Source organism: Epargyreus clarus, unplaced genomic scaffold, assembly GCF_041222505.1.
Source record: "Epargyreus clarus isolate Ecla_fem2 unplaced genomic scaffold, WU_Ecla_fem_2.2 ptg000007l, whole genome shotgun sequence".
Lineage (NCBI taxonomy): Eukaryota > Metazoa > Arthropoda > Insecta > Lepidoptera > Hesperiidae > Epargyreus > Epargyreus clarus.
This window is the reverse complement of record NW_027332215.1, coordinates 20128540-20155154: the sequence shown is the minus strand read 5'-3', so window position 1 is coordinate 20155154 and position 26615 is coordinate 20128540. Positions and strand designations below refer to the sequence as shown.

Genomic DNA, 26615 nt, shown 5'->3' with positions numbered 1-26615 from the left:
GACTCACTAAGAGTACTTATGGGCATTGTATTTAAAATTGCCTTATCGTCGAAAAAAAATTTAGGTAGGTACTTCTATTAATTGAACATCACAATATCTTATCTTAAAAGTGGAACGAAATACCTGCCTAAAAAAACATAATTCGCATTCACATTTCGCAATCACCAAAAGATATTAATTTACACGTCTATGATAGACAAAACAAATACTGTACGCCCCGTTCGCAAACCCCGGGGCAAATCCGACGAAAGCTCACCCGTCGCGCGCTAATCGAGCAAATGTCAAACATACGAGGAATAATAGTCCGAGGGCTGGCACCAATTCTTGGCCAGGTATCTGAGGAAGGCTGAAAACTTGTCACGTACTTGTCACATACTTTTACTCGTATACCCCAACACGGAACTGCAGACGTGGATGGTGAGTGGCGGTACTAAATCAACCCCTAACTTATTGAACAAAAATATTAAAATTATTTACAATATTATAATAACTTAAACTAAATTAATAAAACAAATAATATATTTATTACCTACCTTACCCATATTTTTTTTAAATATTTTTTTCGCAAAATATATCGAGGTAACATGCAATTTTTACCACGCTTTTATTAGCGTGGTTTGTATCTATGTATGAATGTATGTATGTATGAGACGAAATCTTTGAACTCGATTTTTACCCACTTTGAACAGTCCGATTAATTTATAATTTTGAACAATTAACAAGAACCGATGACAATACACGATTTTAATAATTTTATCCCATTCTCCTCATCTGCATCGTCAGGAACCCGGATTAACGATTGTTCTTGTGCGAATTTAGCGTGGTTTTTAGTTTTTAAACTATAATTATGTATTATATATTATAGTTCAAAGTTTAAAAAATAAAAAAAATAAGCGAGACGATTTAGTCGGGGTTTTAACATTGTCAGACGCGTGCAAAAATATTTCGAAAACACATATAAAAAATGTATTTGAGGCAACTTGAAATTTTAATAGGGTATTATACATAACTAACACATAAGATTCTCAAAAAGAGAGTTCCGTGTTGGGGTATAATAGGAGAGGTATGTGATAAGTTTTCAACTTGCCTCAAATACCTACCCAAAAATTGGTGCCAGCTCTCCTACTATGAGCAATGCCGGAGGCGCTTTCGGATCGAGTGTCAGAAACGCGTCGGATTCCAAGTTTACTCTTTACATTTAGTTACGATATAAACTGTAGTGTAGATTACGTCAAATTTAAAATGTAGTCTTCAACTCGTTGTCGAGATAACTTATAAAATTTTATTGCATCTATCCGTACAAAACTTTAACTATATAATTTTTAATTATGTTATTTATATGTGAGGAGGCATTTATTGAGGAAAGAAAGGTTTGTAGTTTGTAACGTTTCAACAAAAATCCTTATAGAACATTGTTTTCAAAAATACATTCATGCAAATAACAATTTGATATAACATTTTGAAATGAATTTCGAGATCACATTGGAAATTCGAGGGAAATCAAAATAGCGACGGAGTAAAACGTGAATTTCAACCTCGAATTGATATTTGGCATTGTCTGTATTGGGAAAAGTTCAAATAATTGAGGAAAACGAATTTTACTGGAATATGCAAATACGTAGGTTTCAGTTCGCAAACGGAAAACCAGTGTTGATGATAGGTTGGTAAATAAGTTCTTGCCATTTTTAAAAGGTTTTCTTTCAATACAAGCTAACGACTGATTGTTCCGTGACGTATTCTCCCCTATTGTTAACAAGTTCTTTTCAATATTTAACACGATTTTCTCTTTGGTAGACATCGTTTCGATTCAACTCGAAATTACATTCAATCAAATTGTCAATATTGCATCAGTGTTGACGGAAACTCCGATAACAGTAACTTAAAATTCCATTTTAATTATTTGAAAATTAACCTAAATTAGTTCAAACAAGAAATAAATCATAAATGCAAAGACAAAACTTTTTTTTTTATAATATAGGAGTAGCAGACGAGCATGCAGTCCATCTGATGGCACTTACCATCAGATGGACTGCATGCTACTGCCGCCCATGGACATCTTTTATCAATCCCAGATACGATTAGACATTCCTACCTGAGGTCGGCCACAGATGCGCCGCTACTCCTGAGGACTAAGCTGGAACGCCTCGGAAAAGTATGTCTCCCTTACCACACCCTTCAAACCAGAACACAGCAGCGCCTAACACTGCTGTTATAAGGTGGTGCCGCCGTAGTCTAACCACAAATGGTTCTACCACCTTCAAACACATTGCTTGGATTATTATTTGGATATTATTAAATTGGAAAAAATGAATGAAATTAAAAAATAGCGGGGCATTAACTGACAAGCTAATTAATAAATAACAATACACCTGCTTGCCTCCTTTCTAAATATGTATTTGCTCTACCAAAAACAACCGCTCCTTAGTAGGCGATAGGTTGACTGACATTTTGTTTTAGCCTAAAAGTAAAATATAAGTTATGATAAATAAGTTACAAATTAGTACGTATGAATAGTGTGGTCCCTGTGGTTCCGGGACCAGAATAGGGCTACGGTATCCCCTACCTGTCGTAAGAGGCGACTAAAAGGGGCTTCCGGGGTTTCGGGTGGCAAGAGTGGGAGGTCGAACCGTCCGGACAGCGATCCCGGGAAGGACGGCGGTATGTGTGGTCGCATACCGTCGTGCACACTAGACGGTGTGGCAACGCGCTAAGAGGACTCCGGTTGCGTCCCTCTGGAGATCCCGGAGTCCTTAACGCAGCGCCGAGGACGGCCACCGAGGGTATTTTAGTGCGGTAAGAATCCCACATAATCCCGTGCCGCTCCCACGGCATAAGGTACCTTTTGAAGGTTTATCCCTCGTAAGCAAAAAAAAAGTGTAGTTATAATTTGTTCATGTTCAACGAGAATAGCTTTTACTAAATTATCATTCATATGTAATTTTCCTTCGTCCTATACATTTATTTATTTATGAATACAGGTACTTTGTTCCGTAAAAAATCGAAATACCAATCTTTAAAAAAAAGAAACAAATTATGATGGTACCTACTAGTACAGACGTTATATAATTGTTTAAATAAAAAAAATGCCTAAAACCCATCACACCGACCGCTCATCACTGCGGCACATTCGCGCCTGTTCGCATACCGAGTGCATATCGAAATCGAGGGGCGTAGGTATAACTTGCGTTCCGTGCGTTTGTATGAAGATAGAATACTGTATAGATACTCATAATGTACCAAAGGGTAATAACGGAACCCTATTACTAAGATTCCGCTGTCTGTCCGTCTGTCCGCCTGTCACAGGGCTCTATTTCTGGACCACACTATTCATACGTACTAATTTGTAACTTATTTATCATAACTTATATTTTACTTTTAGACTAAAACAAAATGCCAATCAACCTATCGCCTACTAAGGAACGGCTATGTAAAGGCTAAAATATAAAATTTACAATAAAAAAAATAGAAGAAAGTAAGACGTAATTAAAATACTGTAGGCGCGCAGCCCTAACGCGAACTCTCGCCCAGCGCCCCTGTAGGTATATAATTCAAGGACAGGGCCGAGTTACAATACTGTATAGATCCTTATACTGTGCCTTTGGGTACGGAACCCTAAAACCTGTAATCACTGCGTTAATCGTCCGAGTTGAATAATGAAATACGTTTTCGCCAGTTTAATCGCTCTACGTTGGCTGTGAAATATTTCAACCTGAATGCAAATGTTGTTTAAAGTTCGATTGTCGACACGTGTTGTTCATTATCGGGCTTTTCTTTACATTGTGTGAAATAAATCATTGTTTTAAAAAGGATTTTTACGTTAAATATTAATATCGTCGTCGTCCACCTATTACAGTCTCACTGCTGTAAATGTATCGGAAAGCCACACAATAATATACAAAAATGAAAATGAAAATGAAAAAATGAAAAATGAAAAAATGATTTATTGATTCACAGATACATTACAAAACGTTGCCAGGGCCCCTGTACTGAGTACAACTCGTATTACTGGGTACCCCGCTCAAACCTCCTAGAATACAATTGAATCAACTTATAATATATTATGTAGAAAATAATAACAAAGTTTGATATATCCACCGTGCGTTTGTGATGTTTGAATGTGCGTGTGTGAGTGTATGTTGGTGTGTGTGTGTGTGTGTGTGTGAGGATGTGTGTTTGAGTGATGTGTATTGTTGTGTATGGGTGTGTGTGTGTGTAAGATTGTGTAACGTTAACTAGTTTGTTGCCGTTTCTTATTAGTAGATAGTAATTATTTTATATCATTATATATAGTTAATAAATTAGATTTTCAGTTTCACTGTAATTTAAACTTAGTAGATATTTTGTTACATATTGTCTTAATTTTATACGTGTCAGTGGGTAAACGTTGAGTCTGCTATTCAGAGAGTTATAAAGATGACTAGATTGGGATGTAAATTGTATATGCCTAAATTTAGTTTTCTTGTTTTGTGCGCTACAGATTGCGAATTTTCTACGTTTAGATGCAAGTTGAGGAGTATACGGTAATTGTTGATGTGTTTTCATAATACAATTTAAAATATACATTTGGCGTGTCGTAAGCAGTTCTAGCGAGTTATAAAGTTCAAACGTCGGGTAACGAATGGGTTTGAAAAACATTACTTTTAGTAGTGCTCTTTGAGCTCTTTCAAGAATAATTAGGTGTGATTTAGCTGCTCCACCCCACACCGGTATACCATAGCTTATTATTGATTGTGCTAACGCTTTGTAAGTCATGATGAGGATATCTTTGCTGGCCACATGCCTAAGCCTTTTGAAAATCCAGATCAGCTTTCTAATTCTGTCAGCAATACTGTTAATGTGAATATTCCAGGTGAGGTGTTGGTCTATAAAGACTCCGAGGTATTTTATATTATTAGATTGTGTTAGTTCATTACATAGGCAGGTATTAGAAGTTGGGTTTAAGCAACTGTGTGCAACTAAAGAAAAGTTAGAAGGTGGCAAAGATGTTTTACGTATGGAGAATGGAACGAACTTAGTTTTGCTAATGTTTAGCGTTAGAAGGTTGCCTCTTAACCAACTAGAGATATAATGCATTCCAGATTCGGCGAGAACCTTAATATTTTCCCAAGAATTTGCGTTAAAAACAAGTGCAGTGTCATCCGCATAGGTGAAAATTTTGCAATTTGGGAGGTTAAAGTTACAGAGCTCATTTACATATATGAGAAATAAGGTAGGGCCTAAAACACTACCTTGAGGAATGCCATAGGAGATATTCGTCGGGCTACTTATAATTTGGCCAAGTTTTAATTGTTGCTGACGGTCTGTAAGATAGTCTGAAAGAAAAGAGTGAGGAACACCTCTTATACCAAAATGATACAGTTTTTCTAAGAGAATGGGGATAGAAACTGTGTCGAAGGCTTTGGATAAGTCCAAAAAGACGCCAAGGCATTTATTACCAGAATCAAGTTGGTAACAAATCTCCTCGGTTAGGGCTAAAACAGCGTCCTCTGAAGAGATACCGTTCCTAAAACCAAATTGATTTTTAGATAGGAGATCGTTATCAGCGAAGAACTTACGTAAGCGGTAATTAATTAACTTTTCCAATATTTTAGATAGTGCGGGAAGTACCGAAATGGGCCTATAGTTATTTACGTCCTCTTTATTCCCACTCTTATAAATGGGGGTAACGATGGCTTTTTTAAAAACAGAAGGAAATATACCCTTTTCAAAACAAAGATTATAAATATGGCAGAGAATCGGCGTTAAGATATGGCTGGCTCTTTTGATAAATGAATTTGGAATATTGTCTGATCCAGGAGCAGAGTCATTAGAAAGATTAGTTATAACATAGTTTACTTCAGAGGCGTCAGTTTTTAAGAGGACAAATGAATTAGCAGGTGAAATTTTATTAAGGTTAGGATTTATTGTAGGAAATGGCGGTTTATTAATGTTTTCGGCTAGCGATCTACCTATATTTGCAAAATGATAATTAATGAAATTAGCAGATTCAACGGGCGATGACGATATGTTTTCAAGTTTGTGTGAGTCAACAGATTTATTATTAGTCAAATTACAGATAGATTTTATAGACTTCCATAATGTTTTGCAGTTTTTGTTAGAGTTTTCTAATTTATTTTTATCATAATTATTTTTGAGTTTACAGATTAAGTTGTGACAAAAATTCCGATATCGTGTATAAGTTATTTTCAGTATTTGATCGTCAGCGTGCTTTTTTACTTTGAGATGTAATTTATCGCGGTTACGGATACAACGTAGCACTCCAGGAGTAATCCACGGTTGTATACATCGTTTCCTTCTAGGGATCGAACTTACGGTTTTGTGTTTGTTCATTGCTTCAGAGATTCTAGTTGATAGGAGACTAACTGCTAAATTCGGGTCTTGTATGTCCAGAATATCACAGAGGTTATTTTTAATATCGGCAATGGTGGCGTCATAGTTGAAAGAGATTTTGTAGCACGAGACGGCGTTACGTTTAAGGTTAATCATTAAATTTAAAATGACCGTAGAATGATCAGTGGGTGCATTCGTAAGTACAAGACATTTAGCCGGATAAACCGTTTTTAACATAAAGTGATCATAACACTTATCATTACGTGTATCAAGTCTATGTGCAGGGAGTAAGCCAAAGTAAGAAAGTGATGTTAAATAGTGGGAGCAGTTAGGGTCAATACTATTATCTTTGATGTCAATATTTATATCCCCCGTTATAATGACATTTTTGTAATTTTTATATGAATGCAATAATTTTTGAAGTGAGTCTGTGAAGTCCTGCGTGGATCTTATAGATGGAGTTCGATAGATTCCGATTAAAATAACATCTTTGAACGTAATAACAAGACAAGAAGCATTAGAAATATAAGGTTCAGTGACTTTGTAGCTAAGAGATTTTTTAACATAAAGGATAACCCCGTCGCATCGATTTTGATTTTTAGTTGTATAATGTGTGTTATAATTACTGTTAAGAATAGGGATAGATTTGTTATCTGTGATGTGGCATTCCGTCATGACTAGTATGTCGCTATCAAACTTAAGTGAGTCAAGAGTCACTTGGAAAGCGTCTAAATTTTTGTAAATGCTCCTTATGTTTTGGGTGAGGACGGTAAGATAACTCGTCGAATGTTCAAGATGAATATAACAGTCCTCAGGCCTGCACATAAGAGCCTGTGCCACCTCAATTTTGTCTAAATCTGCACTAGTTTGGGCCGTACTATCCATTATGAAACAAGAAGGCAGAGGGTATCGTTTCACTTAACACACTGGTATAAATGGTCTCATTAGTGTAACCAGGGAAAAAATAATCGGAATTGACTTTTGCCAAATTAAAAATACACGCAAAATTCGATGTTAGTTTTAGTTGATTATAGGAAACTTTTAAATAATGATTTGTGTCAATATAAGTAATAGTAGAAAGACGGCAACAAGATGTTATTATAATGTTGTGTTGTGAAATAAATTGTGTGTAAAGTTTTATATCCAAGTGTGTACTGATAATTTTTGTGTCGTTATAGTGTAAGAGTGTGTGAGTAGTGTATGAGTGTAAGTGTAACATTAACATCACATAATAATTATAACAAAAATACCTATTAGATTTTACCAAAAATAGTCACGTGTTAATATCACAATCACTGAGGGTTTTTATTTGTGATTCACTTATTATTTTAACGATGGGAGAGTTTTCGTCCTTCCTCACCAAGACATCTCCAAGGGACGTCCAACAGAATTTATATATTTTTGTTCTGGCTAATTCTCTTGCAAGGTAAAATAGTCGGTTTCCTTTTTGCGTCAAGTGGTCCGATAGAAAGATTGGTGTATTAGAACACTTTAAGCCCAGATGAGTCGAATTTAATTTATTGTTTTTATTCTGAAAATTGTATTTTTTTGCTGCTGCTATGATGTTTGATTTTTGTATATAAGTTACAAGTTCCACTACAATCGGTCTTTTATCAATTTTAGATGAGGTTCTATAAATATCCTTTATGTCGTTTTGATTAAGGTCAATTTTGAGTGTTGAAGCTAACTGGGTGACCATATTAAGTAAGGAAGTTTTTGTTTCAGTTTCTACCTTGGGTACATTCTTTATCTCAAAAGAGCATTTACGCCGGGACTTTTCGAGATCTTCAATTTTATTTTCCAATAGCAATATGTAGTCCTTATCTTTCTGTCTGTCAATTTCTATATCAGTAACTGTCTTCTTCACGTCTTCAATTTGGTTTGATAAAAAATTCATTGATTCTTCTATTGTTTTTAGACTGGACGTAATTTTAGCCGTTTCATTTTTCTGTTGTGACATCCACGATGAAAACATATCCCTCATCTCATCTTTGAATTGGGAGAGGTCAGTAACCAAGTCTTCTGTGCGCATACGCTTGGTGCGCGTACTGACAAAACTCGCTGATGGTGGCGTTTGCAGGTTTGTTGCGGCTTGTCGCAAATTCGAATCGGAGCCCGATTTACCAGGTGAGCGATACATGATTATATATGTAAAAAAGGATTACGAAATACTTCTGGTAGACAATAACACTGGCGTAGCAGATAATAGTGTCCGTAGAACGTAGCTTATTACGTAGCACAAGGTACGACACGGAGCGTAGCAAGAAACGATCGTCTACGCATAGGTGAGGCCGACCGCAGTTAGCAAAAAATATTTCTTATGCGTTTCTGTGACGTAAGCGGTAGGTATCACGAACGGTCTGCGATGCGATGCAAGAATGAGACAAAATATGGCGCCGAGCACTCAGTATTACTTGAGATAGACAATCAAACTGGCGGGACGGAGCGGGATAAAAAATTGTTTACTGAATTAATTAATAATGCGTAGCACTGCACAAGAAACACGTCCGCTCACGTCGGGGCCGCGGGAGGAAGAGGATTCGGTTTTCAAAGTAGTAGAACCCTTTGTGGTTTGACTCCGGCGGCACCACCCCACACCTATTTCTACCTAATAACAGCAGTGTTAGGCGCTGCTATGTTCCAGTTTGAAGGGTGTGGTAAGGGAGACAGACTTTTCCGAGGCGTTCCAGCTCAGTCCTCAGGGGTAGCGGCGCATCTGTGGCCGACCTCAGGTAGGAATATCTAATCCTATCTGGGGTTGATTACAGATGTCCATGGGCGGCAGTAGCCACTTACCATCTGGTGGACTGCATGCTCGTCTGCTACTCCTATACTATAAAAAAAATATTCTAGATAGAACAAACAACAATTGATTTCATATAAAATAAAAATAAAAATTACATTAATATAATATACATATAAATAATAATACTTACCTAATGCAAAAACTTACAAACGCACTAGTTAGATTTTTGAAAGTTCCCTTCGATTTCTCTGATCTGCCATCATCAGACCCTGATTTCCTTATAATGGCACCACCTTTGAAATATGTTTTTCCAACAAAAACAAATCATACAATCGGCTCATTAACGCCCAAATTATCCGCGAACATACATAAAAAACTTATGTACGGTCCAATTAAGAAACCTCGTTTTTTTAAGTCTGTTAAAAATATAAAGTAACTATGGGCCACGGTAAGTATATAAATAAGCAAAGAAAAATCCCTTTCGTACCTTTTCCCTTTTGTTTTTAAGCCGCCTTTCTTTTGTTTTCGCTTAGTAGCTTTTAACTAATTTTAGTGTTATCAAAAAAAAAACTAAATTATTTGACTAACGATTATGATGAAAATCATATTACGGGTATACATATGTAGAAATACATAGTAAAATAACATGTTTGTGTACAATATTTTTAAACAAACCTTTCACGGTAACCAAATAAACAATAAATGCTTCGTAATTGAAATGCATCGACAAAAGCTTTCACGTTGCAAAATCCAAAGTCAATTAATCAGGATGGATGGATCGGAAATGTCAAAACCAGATATTTTTACGTATCCACCACACGATGTAGGTATGTTTTATGAGTTTGAGTGTACGGTAACAATCATGGTCGTAGCTTTTTTTACTATTTTTTTTTATTTACGAGGGGGAAACCTTCAAAAGGTACCCGACGACGTGGGAGCGACGTCGAGTTATGTGGGATTTTTACCGCACTAAAACCCCCTCGGTGGCCGTCCCAGCTCCATTCTTGCCACCCACAACCCCGGAAGCCCCCTTTTAGTGGCCTCTTATGATAGACAGGGGATACCGTGGCCCTATTCTAGTCCCGGAACTACAGGGACAAATCATGGTCGTAGCTACGCTACCGTCGTATCAGCTGTATCACTGATATAGGGGGGGTTACAGACGGCCCGTGTTAGCACAAAAAAATCAACGGGTTGTACTCCGGGAGTGCCGGCAGAGATGAAAACTTTCGAAACCTAACCTGAATAATACAATGTAATAAAACAACGCCGCTAAATAAAATATGATAAATAATTAACAAAAACGGACTTGCTCAGTAAGTTCAACAAGTGGTCCATACAACGCAGTACAGAATTAGGTAATGCTCGCGATGGAGCCAGCAACAGGCGACTTCGTAATGGAGTCGTCGACATAATTCGTATTACCAACCGTTTCTCGTGACTTCGTCCTCATAATTTATAGAACCACAACATTCTTGTTATATTTTAAATTGGCAGTAACCGTAGATATAGGATGTCAAAAATACACAATTTCAGATTGAATTCATGACCAAAATCGATCTGCGTATGTGTGGAGTAATAGTAAAATTGATATAAATATTTTAATTTGGTTATTTAATAAGCATACCTAATAATTTTCCTAAAATATTAAAACGCTTCATAGCCCAAGGCCGCTCAATCAAGAATAAATTGACATGACATGAGTTTTCTACGCATCTCTTTGACTACATTGTTTATATGGATTCAGATATCCCTTTTTCATGCTTTGTTTAGCGTAGCGAAAAAAATCTAAGTGTATGGTAGGTACATATAAAATAATATATAATACTAGAGAAACACCCGAACCTGGATATATTAAAAGTTTTATTAATTATTAGTATAAATTTTAGATACACGCTATAATCATTGTTATGTTAACAAGACGAAAAAAATATATTTGTGCCTTACAAACCTTCCCTTTTAAAATCTTAATTTAATCCTTGTTCTATAATTTAATCCTTCGGAAACCAATAGGTACATATTACAACGAATGCTCGCCTTTGCTTGTGTGTATTTGTACGAAACGGCAGGACGCCAGTGACACACGTGTGGGCGGGTGGCGTTCGTGCATTAACACGCGTGTCACGTAAAACGCCATAAGAATCAATCTAATCTAAACTCAATCAATTTTAAATTCAATAAAGCAGAAATCTTTTCAATTAACTCTTTAAAATTAATTATGTAACTCTTGACATAGTTTTCCACGAACACATTCTGTTTATGTTTAGACATGTACGTTCGTTAACAGACCAAAATAAACCATATGCAACAGTTTGTTTATGGGACGTGCAATAATACGTTCTAACTGTTCATTGAATTAAGCTGTACAGATCCGTACGGACTGTATGATCCTTAAACAAACTCATAAACCGCAAGCATAAACTCGTATGAACAATGTTTGCAGAAAATCTAAACCGATAGGTACACAACAGGGCGAGCAACGTTCCCGTGTACATACGTGAAACGGACGCATAATTGCATATGTAAATTCGATGTAGAATTTGATCAAGGTGTGTTGGAAACTAGTAACTGTACATTGGCCAGTAGCTAATTCGTTTTATTAGTACTAACAACACATACGGCACATAATTTAATTTGAACGACAATATACCAAATACCTAAGGATTATTGCCACTTGGTAATAAGTCGATCTGAAATATATATATGTCATGCATCAATCAATCCGAGATGATGTCAATGTGAAGCGGCAGTTTTTGTAAAATAAAATTATTTTGTATAATACATAATTCCAATGGTCTACCAATTCAAGGTGGTAGAACCCTTTGTGGTTCGACTCCGGCGGCACCACCGCCACACCTATTTCTACCTAATAACAGCAGTGTTAGGCGCTGCTGTGTTCCGGTATGAAGGGTGTGGTAAGGGAGACAGAGCTTTCCGAGGCGTTCCAGCTTAGTCCCCAGGGGTAGCGGCGCATCTGTGGCCGACCTCAGGTAGGAATATCTAATCCTATCTGGGGTTGATTACAGATGTCCATGGGCGGCAGTATCCACTTACCATCAGGTGGACTGCATGCTCGTCTGCTACGCTTAGATTATAAAAAAAAATGCATTTCACCAGCAAGATGAACCTACAAGTGATGGCCGTCTACACCCCTCTAATTTTGCGAGGAGACCCACACCCAGCAGTGGAGCAGTAATGGTCGACGACGAATAATAACTAGATATATGTTTGTTACCTTTCGCTTTAAAATGATCCATTACAATCCCTCCTTTTTATTACAATCATCATATCCTCTCAAAAAGGAAGTAGCGTTTTTAACCAAAATATGAATCAAGAGTGCTTTTATTAATTTAAAATACAGTAAGTTCAAATCCCATATGAAAGTAATTATTACAATAAAAATAATTAGCAATATATAAAACATTAAAACGTCATTAACTATTTTCTATTCGATATATATCATAATATTCGTTCGTAAGGAGTAAACTCCAATCGTGCGTCGTAGCTGACACACACACACTTTTTTTCTTCTTTTCGAGGGTGAAACCTTCCACATATACAACAGAACATGTTACCTACTCTATTTAAAGTCCATATATAATAACTTAAACCCAATTACTTTACGGGCACTATTCGTGAAATGGCAACCAGTAGAGATACTCGCCTAACCGTTACAGATGACAATATTTTATTATTTTACTCGTGGGAGTAGCCTTTGAAGTATTACCTGGACGGATAATTGAATGGCTAGCGCGTCGATCGGCTTAAAAGGCCTTTGACGGAGAGAACTCTGACTGTAGGGCTTTAATGCACTTTAGTTTTAAATCCTCCGAGCGGTGCAAGTAGGTAATATTATTTCGCGTCTATTTTATGCGATAGAAATAATAATGTGGCGTTTAATTCACCGCTAACGTAAGGTGGTAGAACCTTAGTGGTTGGACACCGTTGACACCATCGCCACACCTATGATAATTTGGTAAAAAAAATGTCACTCTGAGATGGGACCGCTGCTATCTAGTAACCCGTCGTCAAGCCATTACTGTCCCACTGCTGGGCACGGGTCTCCTCTCAGAATGAGATGGATTAGGCCATAGTTCACCGCGCTGGCTAATTGCATATTGATACCTTACATACCGTTGAGTTTGTTAAGATCTCTCAGGTTTCGTCACGATGTTTTTCTGTTCAGGTGATAATTAAATTCTAATACGCACATAACTTCCGCAAATCAAAGATTAGTGCCTGGGATTCAAACCCCGAACACCTCAATCGAGACTCAACCACTAGGCTATCACTGCCGATATGGCTAGCTAGCACTACTATCCCACTGCTGGGCAAACAGTGGGATAGTCGTGAATTGATTACTTTACACGTGGCATCGTAATCATACAGGTGAAAGCACAATAACGCTTCACTACAGTATTCTCGTCAAGAGGATTTCCGGGAAATTGTAGGCGTTCAAGCTAAGAGTGGGAATATTAAGTTTACTTAATAATTCCACGAAGCGTACCTGTTGTAATTGTACAGTACAGTGTAGCTGGTGTTTTTCCCTTTAATCAATATTAACTGATACCTTTAAACGAGCAATTCTTGTATAGGTATACGGTATATAGGTAAACGGAATATCGGAAACGGCTCCAATGTTTTTCGTGCAATTTAATGTCCCCTGCATATTGCTTTCAGGATTGAACTCGCTAGGTTTTATTTTAGAAAGATGTCCTTTTAAAAAAGAATACTGAGCAAAGCTCGGCCATCTGGATAGTAATATTAAAGCCTCTGTCTGTTAATTAAAAAAAAATTACGTATGCTTAGGTACATTATTGATATAAATGAGAACCCGCGTCACGGTACAAATATAGATCTTTATACTGTGCCCGCGTGTTGGTTAAGTCATCATAATATTCTGACACGCCGCGGTGGGTTCCAGGTTCGATCCCGGGCCCCCTTTACATAATAAAATATGTCTACCGTATATTATTTGTTGTATGAAGGTGGATTTACCATAAGGTGGACATCATGCTCGCTTGCAACTCCAATATTATAAAAAAAAAGTTTCGAAAGTAATACTATTATAATTTCTTGAAAGCCTGTACATTATGGCCAAGTATGTTTCCGCCGGAGAGATACTACCGCCACTCCTATTTCTAGCGTGATCTAGTTCTGCCTCGGCAGAAGGGTGATCATGCCCGTTTAATTACGTAAAAGACGCCCTTACTTCTCAATAATAGTGGCCATGCATTTATGATTGAGTTCAGATGAAACTCTTGTTCTACATGGATAAAACTATCCTTGGGCGCCAACGGTCAATAAAACACGTTCATTTTCATGTTATGTTCTTTGAAGGGTGTGGTAAGGGAGACATACATTTCCGAGGCGTTCCAGCTTAGTCCTCAGTAGCGCGGCGCATCTGTAGCCGACCGCAGGTAGGAATATCTGATCCTATCTGAGGTTGGTTACAGATATCCATGCCCGGCAGTAGCCACTTACCATCAGGTGGACTGCATGCTCGTCTGCTACTCGTATATTATAAAAAAAATGTAATAAGATAGATCAAATAACTGATCAACAGCGGAGGTAACGATCGATCGGACTAATAATAAGGCGTATACCGTTGTCAATAGCCGATGGCCAATGGCAACAAAAATAACAAACGGGAATCACAAATGCGTCGTTGGATTACAAGAACTCTTTTCTCGTTTTTGGGGTTCCGTTACCAATTGAACCGTATTACTAAAGCCCTGGTGTCCGACTGTCTGTGTTTATTATGAGCGCTATAACAACTACATCTTCTTTAATAATAATATAAAGAGGAAAACTTTGTTTGTTTGTTTGATTGTAATGAATAGGCTCAAAAACTACTGGACCGATTTTAAAAATTCTTTCACCATTCGCGAGCTACATTATCCACGAGTAACATAGGCTATACTTTATATGAAATATATTTGATAAATAGATTTTGAGGCGGTACAAAGTTTGCCGGGTCAGCTAGTATTTCATAAAAGTGAAATACTTAAACTTAAAAATTAAAGAGGGCGCCACAGACACGATAATTTTTTTATTCGTCGTATTTTCAATGTCGACTTTTATGATAGCAAAATACATAAAAACGTCTTCCGGTGGAAGCTTTTATCCCAGTAAAATAAAATTATTTTCTTTCACCTACACCTATTTATGTATTGAATTGAATTAATTATAGAAAATAATTATTACGAAAAAAGAAATTTTAGTCACTGTGATGACAATTCTTTTTCCCGCCATATTACTATAACACAAATAATGAATGACATTAAAAACAACAGATAATAAACAACAATAATAATAGTAAATGAACGAGTGTAATATACGGAATATCGAAGTGCAAATCCGACTCGCACTTAACCGATTTTATAAAGGAGAAACGTATTTTAAAGCTGCACTTCGGCGTGTTTACTGTCTGCTAATTCTATTTTCGCTCATCTCCGCTCGGGGACATATATTAAAGTAGTTATAGGAAATTCCGCCCCGGGAAAATCTTAGCGAGAGGTTCCATCCACGTTTTACATTTGAATAATTATTTAACTCCTTTTGCGATATTACAAGATTGTAGAACGAGATCGTAGTTTAATGGTTTATTTGTAGATTATTAGGTACTAGTGTAGGTGACGCACTATATATTTTAATAGTTATTGATTTATGTATTTTATTCATAATGTGCTAAAATATCTATATTCTATATGTTGGTTTATTGTAGTTAGCACGAGTGTTGTATGTATTTTCTTTAATATATGAGAGTGCGCTCGAAGGATCGTATATATGTATATGTTTTCATTTGTGGCATTTCACATAGATCTGTCATAATTTTCACCGGCTTTGTCGATAATGTCCCTCGCCCGCCTTCATTTTCAATCAAACCTTTACTTAATTCATCCCTATGACTATATAACTAATACATAATTAGTGTAGGTAATTGTGTGGCATTATCTTATTGTCCCTGTAGTACCGGGATCAGAATAGGGCTGCGGTATCCCCTGCCTGTCGTAGGAGGCGACTAAAAGGGGGCTTTTGGGATTGCGGGGGGCAAGAGTGGGAGCTCGAACCGTCCAGCAAGCTGAAATTTGGCATGTAGGTAGATGTTATGACGTAGGCATCCGCTAAGAAAGGATTTTGATCAATTCTATCCCCAAGGGGATAAAATAGGGGATGAAAATATTACTTCGTAACGCGAGCGAAGCCGCGGGCAAAAGCTCGTTGATAATATTTCGAGCACCACATTGTTAATTCGATTATAACTATTATTGTATTAGATATATTTTATCCGATATCCAATGATTATTGCTGCTATTACACATTTCGATTTTATTACAAAATACAGTTTGAATGAACGTTTGCAAATTTACGATTTTCCAAAGTTCAAAATATGTTGCCAATATTGACAAGTAGGTCTATTGTGCTGGTTATTTCGTTCAGAAATAGGTTCACGTTTTAGCAGTGACTAGGTCTTACGAAAGAGTAAGTTTTGAATTGAAAACGTAAACAGAATTTGATGCAGTGGATGCGGGCGCTCAAATACTAATGCTCTCCTCCTAAAATAGCGTGTCTTAGGCTCCGTAGGTACAAGTTCGGAAGACATCGGAAATACGGGCACGAATCAAACTTTGACGTAGAAATAACTACTTAATCTCGAAAAGTTATGGGTAAACAGAGATTGTCCAATGGTTTGAAACTCGATATTTCTATTGTCTCTCCACGATATTTATATGGTCCTAGGTACGAATCTTCATTTTACTTAACAGTGAAGAAAAACATCGTGAGTAAATCCACCTGCCTGAGAGTTTTGAAAAAAAGGTCTCAATATATTAGTATACACACTTGGTATACACACCAGTGCGGTGGCACTACGGACTAAACGCCCCACATTGAGAGGAGACCCGTGCCCAGCACTGGACCAGCACATCTTATTTAGAGTCTTTATAACTTTACATTTATCTTAATTTTTTAATACAATTTTTTTAAAACCAAAATTTACCACCACAACGTAACACAATGTTTCGCAGAAATGGCCTGTGCACAAAAATCGCAATTCCACTCCACCGCACTGTTAGTAACAAAAAATAAATGGACAAAAATTTCAAACTCGCCGAATTGGCAGTGAGACCCTTGAGTTTGGAAAGCTCAAAGGGTAAAACAGATGTCATTTACGGCTTGACACGTGTTACGCGACTTTTAATTAATAAACGGAGCTAGTGCATACGAGTATAGTGTTGCCATACATAAAGTGACCAGACGTCCCGTTTTGAACGGGACTGTCCCGTTTTCCGGTTGTCCGTCCCGGTGTCCCCAACGTTAAGCGCGGACTCAAAAATGTCCCGTTTTTAAGTCCCGTTTTTATGTCCCGTTTTTTCGAAATGGCGTGAAAATTTAATCGGCCGGACCGCGCTTCGTCGCGGTACGCCCCCGCGTTCTGTCTGTTGTCACTTGTCTAAGAACAGGGCGATGAGGGGGAAGGCGACAAGTTTGCGTAAAATTCTGATTCATAATTTTAAACATCTAATTATGAATCAGACATATAAGATCACACAATAGACATACTTGTACATGTTGACTTTGAATTCGCCCTTATCGCCATAATAATAGGCGCTATATTTGCAGTGTAAGTTTCGTGCGGCGTTTTTTTTTTTGTCACGAAACCTGCTAATTAACGAAAAACTCAATGTCCCGTTTTGACCCGAAAATAACATGGTCAGGTTAGTCATAGTCATCAAAGCGGTGTGACACGGCGCCGCTACCAAAGTGTGAGAGACCAGACTCAAACAAAGGCTGGAAAGTGCATGACACATTCCAAATTTGTACTGGTCAAAGATCCCAATACCTATAGCTCGACCCTCCTCGAGCTGGTATAATGGATAAAAAGTTTTTATATTACGAGTATATTAAAAATGTCAAAAATATATTGCAAATGAGTTGATTAGAAAAATCAGTCCAGAGCATACCTAACTTTTTTTTTCCTTAAACATTTCACTGGTTTGGTTAATACGAGTAGACAAATTACATACCAAGCGAAAGTACAAGCAAATGTTAGATTGTCTATTATTTTCCTATCACAATCCGTGCAAAATCTCATGACACAAGACGGCATTTTTAATCGTTTTGCAACACAGAAACGACCATTCTGAGAGGCCCGCGGCCCGTGACTAAGTTGTCATAGGCCAATTAACCCAAATATCATGTGCCAAAATTCGAACGTGTATGACTCATCTACGTCTTTATTAGTAGTATATCTATGGTCCGTCGTCAATACTTTGACAGCGTCATGTAGGCACGTGCTCGGGTGAATTTAATTGAATTACAGTATCGACCTAACCAGTATCGGTCCACTAGATTGAGGCTGTAAGGTGGATACTAAGGTTAAAATAAACACTATTACAATACACACATTTTGCACTATTAACCTTCTGACATTATAAATCTCGAAGGAAAAGTTATTAAATTTCGAAAATTGTCTTCATCAACAAGGAAAATATAGTAACTGCCATGAACTGATTTTAACAGAATCTGGATTTTATTTATAGTACTTTGATCATTTTCTTTGAAAATGAAAATTGAAATCAAGTTGTCACGAGTTGAATAATTATGTCACAGGTTTTGACTACTCGGTAATAAAAATGAATTATTATTTATTACGTTAACCGATCTTTTATCACTTTTTCTAGCAGGGACGGTAATTATACGTAATTATCGTCACAATCAAACCATTACAGTCCCACTGTTGGGTACGGGTCTCCTCTCAGAATAAGAAGGGCGCTAGTCCACCGCGCTGGCCAAGTGCGAATAGGTAAACTTCACATACCTTTGTTTTTTAAATTCAGGTATGCAGGTTTTCTCACGATATTTTCCTTCGCCGTTTAAGCTAGTGATAATTAATTTCTAATATGCACATAACTTTACAAAAATCTGAATTGCGTGCCAGGGATTCGCACCTCAGACCCCTTAATCGAGGGGCCGAGCTTCAATGGCTACGCTACCACTGCTGTGTACGGCTGTACGACTGTATATCTAATCATGTACATAATATTAGTTCTGGCATTCTATATGTAACATTATTCGGGAGTGACAATAACATTGTTTGCATACAACGCGTCCCCTGATGGGGTTAGAAGTCATCCATATTGTAATCTGCAATTACAGTAATGTATTCCAATACGACCTATTGTATTAACTAATAAATTGCCTCCACCCTATATTAATAACATAATGGAACCTAATATACTATACCTTTACATAAACTATATCTTTAAAGTACCTACCCTTCATAGAATCGGGTGTTTAAACACAAAAGGACTGAATAAAGTAAATATTATAATGAAAAATGATGTTTATTTATGTTTTTTGTAGTTACAAAAAACCTACCTGCCCCACGATTTTATTTTAGTTTAATCAATGCATATGTTTAAAATTTGTATATTTCAAAAATGACATCTTTTGTCATAGGTGTTTACATAAATGTATATTGCATTTTTAGGAATTTATGTGACCATAGATATTTCCAGAAAGTGAGTAGGTTAGGGGAGATCCACAAATTACGTGAGATGTTTAAGGGGGTCGGGGAGGGGGGTCGAGTCAAATCTCATCTAATCTTACGTTGGAGAGAGGGGGGGTCTCGGCAAATATCACGCAATTTTTTTTCTTATTGAAACAAAAAAAAACTATACTATTTTGACCCATTATCCAGATTCTACATGCTTAAGATTTAAGCATAACTGTACGTGATGTACGTACGTACCCAAGTGTACGTGATGATTTAGAGAAAATATGCTGCAGTACATGCGGTATTTACTTTGCATCTATCACAAGAGCAGGCGAGCAGCCCACATTGCACCAGCTAAGCAAGCGCGTATGTTCCGCAAAGTGCGACCCTCACGGATTGTTACAAGACGAGCTAATGAGTTACTGTGCGCAAGTGTCAACGGCTTAGAGTGGCTAGATGAGAACGAAGTTGAAGGAGCAGATGATTTTATTGAAAATCATATGGACATGGTTCCAATAGTCTCTCTTGAGACCACGCATGATTCTCCATGGACTGAATTAGAGTATATATATTTTTTTAATCGCATTAGTTACGATTTAAGTATTCTATTGTTAAATTTTTATTACACTTATAACTCTGCAATATTTATTACTAGTCTTAACTAGTCGTAAATAAAAGTACGAAGCAATTTTTTTTTTCTTTTTACAATAACACTCCAACACGTTTACATATTTAAGAAACGCACATTTTGAAAAATCTCACGTGAGATTGGGGGATGGGGGAGGGGGTTGAATAAAATCTCACGACATCTCACCAGGGGGGGAGGGAGGTACAGAAAATTCAAAAAAACACCTCACGTAATTTGTGGATCTCCCCTTACGAGTTAATTTATTTTGAAAATATAACAATGTATACATATTGGTACCCATGACTGTAACCATGAAATTATTTTTTAGCTTTTAGGACATTTATCTGCAATATAAAACCGTTTAACTTAATTTTTTTTTTACTTTTTTATTTTTAAGTTTTTAGTTTTTATTTCTCATTCTATTCAATTCGTTGAGTGCCTCGTTATTGCAAGGTTTCATGCCTGTTAGTTTATTGCAGTCAAACTCTTCAATACGTAATCCCTCCAAGGATCTCACTCTACTAAGAGCAACGTAGGCTTGGCCTTCCTCAAATAGTTAAGCGCCTAAGTATAGACGGCGTGATCCACATTTTATGCATTTTATTTTTATCCACCCTAATATCATACAGTTCTCGGCGCGCTTTAACTTTTTACCTTAACTTGGGTGGTGCACCCCTTTTTTTTTGTTGACGAGGGGGAAACCTTCAAAGGGTACCCGATACCTTGGGAGCGACACAGGGTTATGTGGGACTCTTACCGCACTAAAACCCCCCCGGTGGCCGTCCTCAGCGCTGTGTAGAGGACTCCGGGATCTCCAAAGGAACGCAACCGGAGTCCTCTTACTCGTACCGCATTGCCCCGTCGGGCTCCGCCCAGGTGAGCTTATCGCTCACCGCACCGTCTGGTGTGTACGACGTTATGCGACCACACATACCGCCGTCCTTCCCAGAGCCGTTGGCCGGGCGGTTTGAGCTCCCACTCTTGCCACCCACGACCCCAGAAGCCCCCTTTTAGTCGCCTCTTACGACAGGCAGGGGATACCGTAGCCCTATTCTTATCCCGGAACTACAGGGATACCTCGCCGGGGACCGCTAAGTATGGCCGCGGCGACTTCTCCTCCGAGCGGGTCAGCGCGCTCCCTTGCTCGCTCGGCGTCTTCCTTCGCACACATGACCATGTCGCAGAAGGTGATCATGCCGTCCCAGGCTTCGGTGCGCTGAACCATCGCTCCGACGATGACCGACGGAGTGAGATCCGGTCCCACTTTTTCGACGAGGATCCGCCGCTGCGACTCCCACGCCGGGCAGAACTGCAGCGTGTGATGTGTGGAATCCTCGTCGTGCCCGCAATGGTGACACTGGGCCGTCTCTTCTCTTTGTATCCTTTTCAGATACTCACCGAAACAGCCATGTCCGGTGAGTATCTGAGTAAGGCGGTAGGTCACTCTACCCCTGCTCTTCAGCCAGGCCCGAAAGTTCGGTAGGATAGCGTCAACCACCCTTTGGCGTATGTTCCTAGGCTCCTGAAGCCGTTCGCGCCAGCACCTCAGAGCTCGCCATTTGGCTCTCCTCTGAAGCGCTCCGATCGTCTGTATATTGAATATGGATAATTGTATTGTCACAAGAATCAAAGGCCAATACCAAATTTCAGATCAATCGGTTAACGGGAAGAGGGTTAAATTTCAATTACTAAATTTGATTCAAACAAACAAACGGGGTGAGCTAAATAAAACCGTTTAAAAACGAATCAATGGATGAATTCTTGTATAAAAATGACAAATGACGTATATTTTGGGATTAACAAATCCAAACTCGACAGACTCTACAGCTTTCATGAGTTCAAAATAATCAAATACCTAAACTCGCTGCTACCAGTTTTTCTGAAAAGATTTTTCTGAAAAGAAAAAAAAGAAAAGATATCGTATCGATAGTTATTGCGTAGACCTTATTTGTTTATGACGTGATATTTATAAAAAATATTTATTCTTTCAGGAATTATTTCGTTCAAATTAATAGAAAATAAGTAAAGTACGGAAAGAAGTTCTCAAAAGATTCTTTTTAACAACGTAAATCCAAGTAATAAAAATACATATTACCATAGATATATTATACTAACAGTAGTATAATATATCTATGCATATTACCATGAAAAAAGTCATGTCAATTACTATTGATCTACGCTTCGTCAGTCGTTAAACTAGGTAGTGACACGGACTAACTTTTACTCTAAGAATAGACTCGGAATAGTTATTTTCATTACAAGTTTTTAAGTTACGCTTGCTCTATTCAACATTTATTAATACGGATTTTTTGCATTCCATCGCTATCTTCAGTTATTGTTATAATTAACTTTAATGCAAACTTTAAACAAGCCTACGGTGCAACACATCCTTAATTATTTCTTTATGTTCTGTCATGTGAACACAATTTCTTTATTTCCTGATATAACATGGAATAGCTAAATCAGCTAAGGTTTTATTTTTGACCAATACCAAAGATTAAAAACATTTTTAGACAATAAAAGTCACCTTCGAGTGACAAATAATTTATTTACTTGATGTGGACTTAAACAATTTTATCAAAACACGAACAATGCGGTGTTTTCAAGATATTTTTATAAACTTTTCACTTGTTGTTTCACTTTTTAATACTTTAAGCTTCATTCTTACAAAAATAAATAAGTTGTTTTGTAAAAAGTTATTTTTTTACAAATATCATTGGTGTAATTTAAATATTGACAGAAATATTGTTTAGTAAAAATATTTTTGTTATTTAGAATCCTTATAGGTACTCAGTTTAGTAAATCATAATACTAAAACTGCGTCATTATTGAACGAGTTCATTTTGAAAAAAAAAACACGCCAGTTTTATTCCATCATTGGATAGTGTCGCCTATAAGAATCAAATTCGGAGAAGAGACATGACAAACTAAAGGAAAAGGCAAATTTTGAATAAAATACATATGTTTATATTACGTTGACAGCTTATATAGATATTAGAGATAGAGCCCTGTGACAGAAAGGCAGACGGACAGACAGCAGGGCCCTAAAAACTCAGTAATCTGTACCTACGAGTATATGATCCTCTCCCAGCGGATGTCGCTGCACCCACTTCCCGGCACAAATGCGCTGTATCCGGGGCGTGTTTAGCGACGCGTAATTTCTATACTTCCAGCTAGAAATGTAATTAACGTGACTTTGATCCGAAATAGGATCAATAAAGCGATACAAGGTTCTAGCGAGGGAAAGTTCTACAACGGAAGTGCAGTAAATCAATTAGGTACTGCACTTCCGTTGTAAACACATGCTGTGTCTTCTGCCTTATTTAATATTTTTAGGTAGAACCCCATACCACCGGTAGGACGGCCACCGGGGGTGGTTTTAGTGCGGTAAAAATGCCACATAACCCGGCGTCACTCCAATGGCGTCGGGTACCTTATGAAGGTTTCCCCCACGTCAAAAAAAACAAAAAAGAACCCCTTGCGGTTCCACTCCGACTACAACACCGCCATACCACTGTCTGCCAAATAAGACGTATTAACGTTTTGCCCTACTGTGTTCTGGTTTGAAAGGTGTGGTAGTAGTAATGGACATATTTATGCGAGTAATTCGGGCTTAGTCCTCCAAAGTAGCGGCGCATTTGTGGCCGACCTCAGGTAGAAATCTAAATTTATCTGGGATTAATAAAAGATGTCCATGGGCAGCAGTAGTCACTTACTCCGACGTGGACGTGTTTTTTACATTGTTCATGCAATTGATAAATAATTTCCGATGCGCACGTAACTGCTTGAGGGCTTTAAGGCAGTGGTAAACTCGAATTTTCGGTTAGGGCTCAAATCCTAGGCAGGGACCTCCGATTTTTTTTTTTGTATGAATGTATATTAGAAATTAGTTATCACTTAAGGATATTAGTTAATCTTTAAGGACAACACCACGCGTAAACCTACACGCCCGTTAAAAAAAACACAGTTTAGACTTGCATCAGTTCGTTGAACGACGGGATCTGTGCCCAGCAGTGGGACAGTAATGCGTGGACAGTGGCATAACTAATTACCAAAGTGTCTGCCTGCGCGGCTGCGGTTCGAATCGCATGCCCCCAGATATCAGACATCAAATATTATTATTAAAGCTATGATGCATAATATGCCGTAATCGATAATGACTATGAAATATAACATGGACTGTGTGTATATTTGCTTTAACTGTTATAACATAAAAATAAAAAATCCGAAAAGAATCTGTCACTTTTATTACATAATATTACATTATAACAATAAAATATTGCTACTACAACACTATCGAATCAGGTTGAGAATTTGAGAGAGCGAAGAAACTGTGTTCGAATCGGCCTTTATTTGCAATATAGATCCAGCTTGAAAGCATCGAACCGAGAGACAGAGAGAATTTAAGGCAAAATAAATAGAGAGAAACGTGTATTTCATATCATGTAATAAATTCAGTTATTGTCTTACTTTCTTATATAACACTTATTGCACGATATCGTTTTATTGCAGTTACAAGATTTTTTAAAACTATACTAGAAATAAAGGTCTTGCTGTTTCTAAGGTATAGGTATCTTTTAGTACTTATGTCTACTTTACCAGCTTTACTCCTTCAAATCAATAGTTGATCAATTGTGAGTCGGACACGGATGGTTGAGTACCACCAAATTTTCAATTATTTTTTAACCGACTTCAAAAAAGGAGGAGGTTGCTCAATTCGGCCGTATAGGTATATGGTTTTAGTTTTAGTATTTGGTATAATAGCAGCCCTAGAAATAAATACAATGTGAAAATATTAACTGTTGTTCAATAGGTAAAGCGAAAAACGAAAAATAGCGGTTTCTTGTATGGGCACCCCCATTTATCCTTACTGTTTTTTTTAGTATTTGTAGTTATAGCGGCCACCATTATACAATTATACATATTCTTTATAAATTGGAAGTGCTTAAATATGTATCCTCCATTTCGCTAACAATAACCATTAACCATAGAAATATGTACATCCATTAGCTATAGGTGTACTTACCTATAGGACATACCTACAACTGAAATTGTGTACTTTCAAGAAATACACAGCAACCACAAACAAACGAAATCATAAATTTTCATTACTAATTCATGATAGAATAAAATATATTTTTCTTTACCATATACATTCGTAGGCCGACCGTAGGACGTAGGCCGTAGGACGTAGGCCGTAGGACGTAGGCCGTAGGACGTAGGCCGTAGGCCGTAGGACGAGTCTTCAAAATACGCTAATAGATTTTTAGCAACTTTCAAGAAACACATTCAAATACACAGTTCTCGGAAGGTACAATTAATGGCAAGTAGTTGTTATTTGCTGTCGTAAAAATATTTTTTTCAATCCGTTAACCGGTAATTAATCCGATAATTAATCCAAATGAGAAATATGGGTTGATTGTGCAATTTAGAAAAAGTCGAAACAATTCCTACTCGTAAATACAAAGGATAATACCCATTTTAATAGAGCTATATGCCACTACAACGATGAATTTCACAAATTTACATTCTTTATTTTACCAATTGATTTTCCATGAACGGCGAAATAGAAGTTTCAATATTTCTCTTGTTCTAGTTCTAGTTTCTCTTGGGTGATATATGCACCAGATACTATTCTATGATAGACACAGAGTGAAAAAAATACTAATAATAACTTAAAAGATGATAGCGACAAAAGAAATAAAAAACGAGTTCGTATCTCTATTTCACATAACACGCTGTAAGAAGCTTTGATTCATAGTGTTAAATATTGGCCACGAAAACAAAGACGGGAGCAGAAGCTAGTATAGGATAAAATCAATCATTTAATTTTGATTTTCCCGTTGCTTGCAATGAGCGAAAGCCAATACCTCAACAATTCATTGATGCGTACCGACATCGACCGTGGGCGTTCAGGGGGGTTACTACCATATCTTAAAACAATATTATTTTAATCATACATTAAAATTTCGTACCACGACCTCATTAAAGTAAGATTGTTTTTATAATATTACAATAAGCAGTTTTGTATTATGTCGGTCGAAATTATTCATTTTTTTTTTTGTATAGGAAATTTAAATTTTTAAGCAAAATATGATAATTTATGTTGGCTTTATGCGATGGATAAAAAAATAAGGGTTTAAGTTTGTTCAACTGCGTATGACAGAACTAGAGATGGATTGTACTAGGTAAATTTGGGACTAGGTATGCCTGTTCCTAGTATTTAAAAATATGTGATTCAGAAACCTGTTCCACCTAGTCCCATAAAGTCTTATTACTACAATTTGGTGCGGACTAGGTACTTATTCTCGGACTAAGAAGCTAGTTCGTTCATGACTTAAAAGTGTCATGAACCGGCGCGGCGAGCAAAAAAAAAACAAGAAACGTGTCACGAGCCCGCGCGACGAGCA

At 37.3% G+C, this 26615-nt stretch overlaps 2 protein-coding genes across 2 annotated transcripts in view; both read right to left on the bottom strand.

Annotated features, from left to right (window-relative positions):
* Nucleotides 1-26615, bottom strand: part of LOC140743140 (uncharacterized) — a 129174-nt gene that overhangs the window by 35804 nt on the left and 66755 nt on the right. The gene's annotated exons all lie outside the window — the stretch shown is intronic.
* On the bottom strand, nucleotides 4260-8856 carry LOC140743620 (uncharacterized). The gene has a single exon (XM_073075044.1). It carries the CDS (start codon nucleotides 7213-7215, stop codon nucleotides 4291-4293), a length of 2925 nt encoding a protein of 974 aa, XP_072931145.1. The 5' UTR covers nucleotides 7216-8856; the 3' UTR covers nucleotides 4260-4290.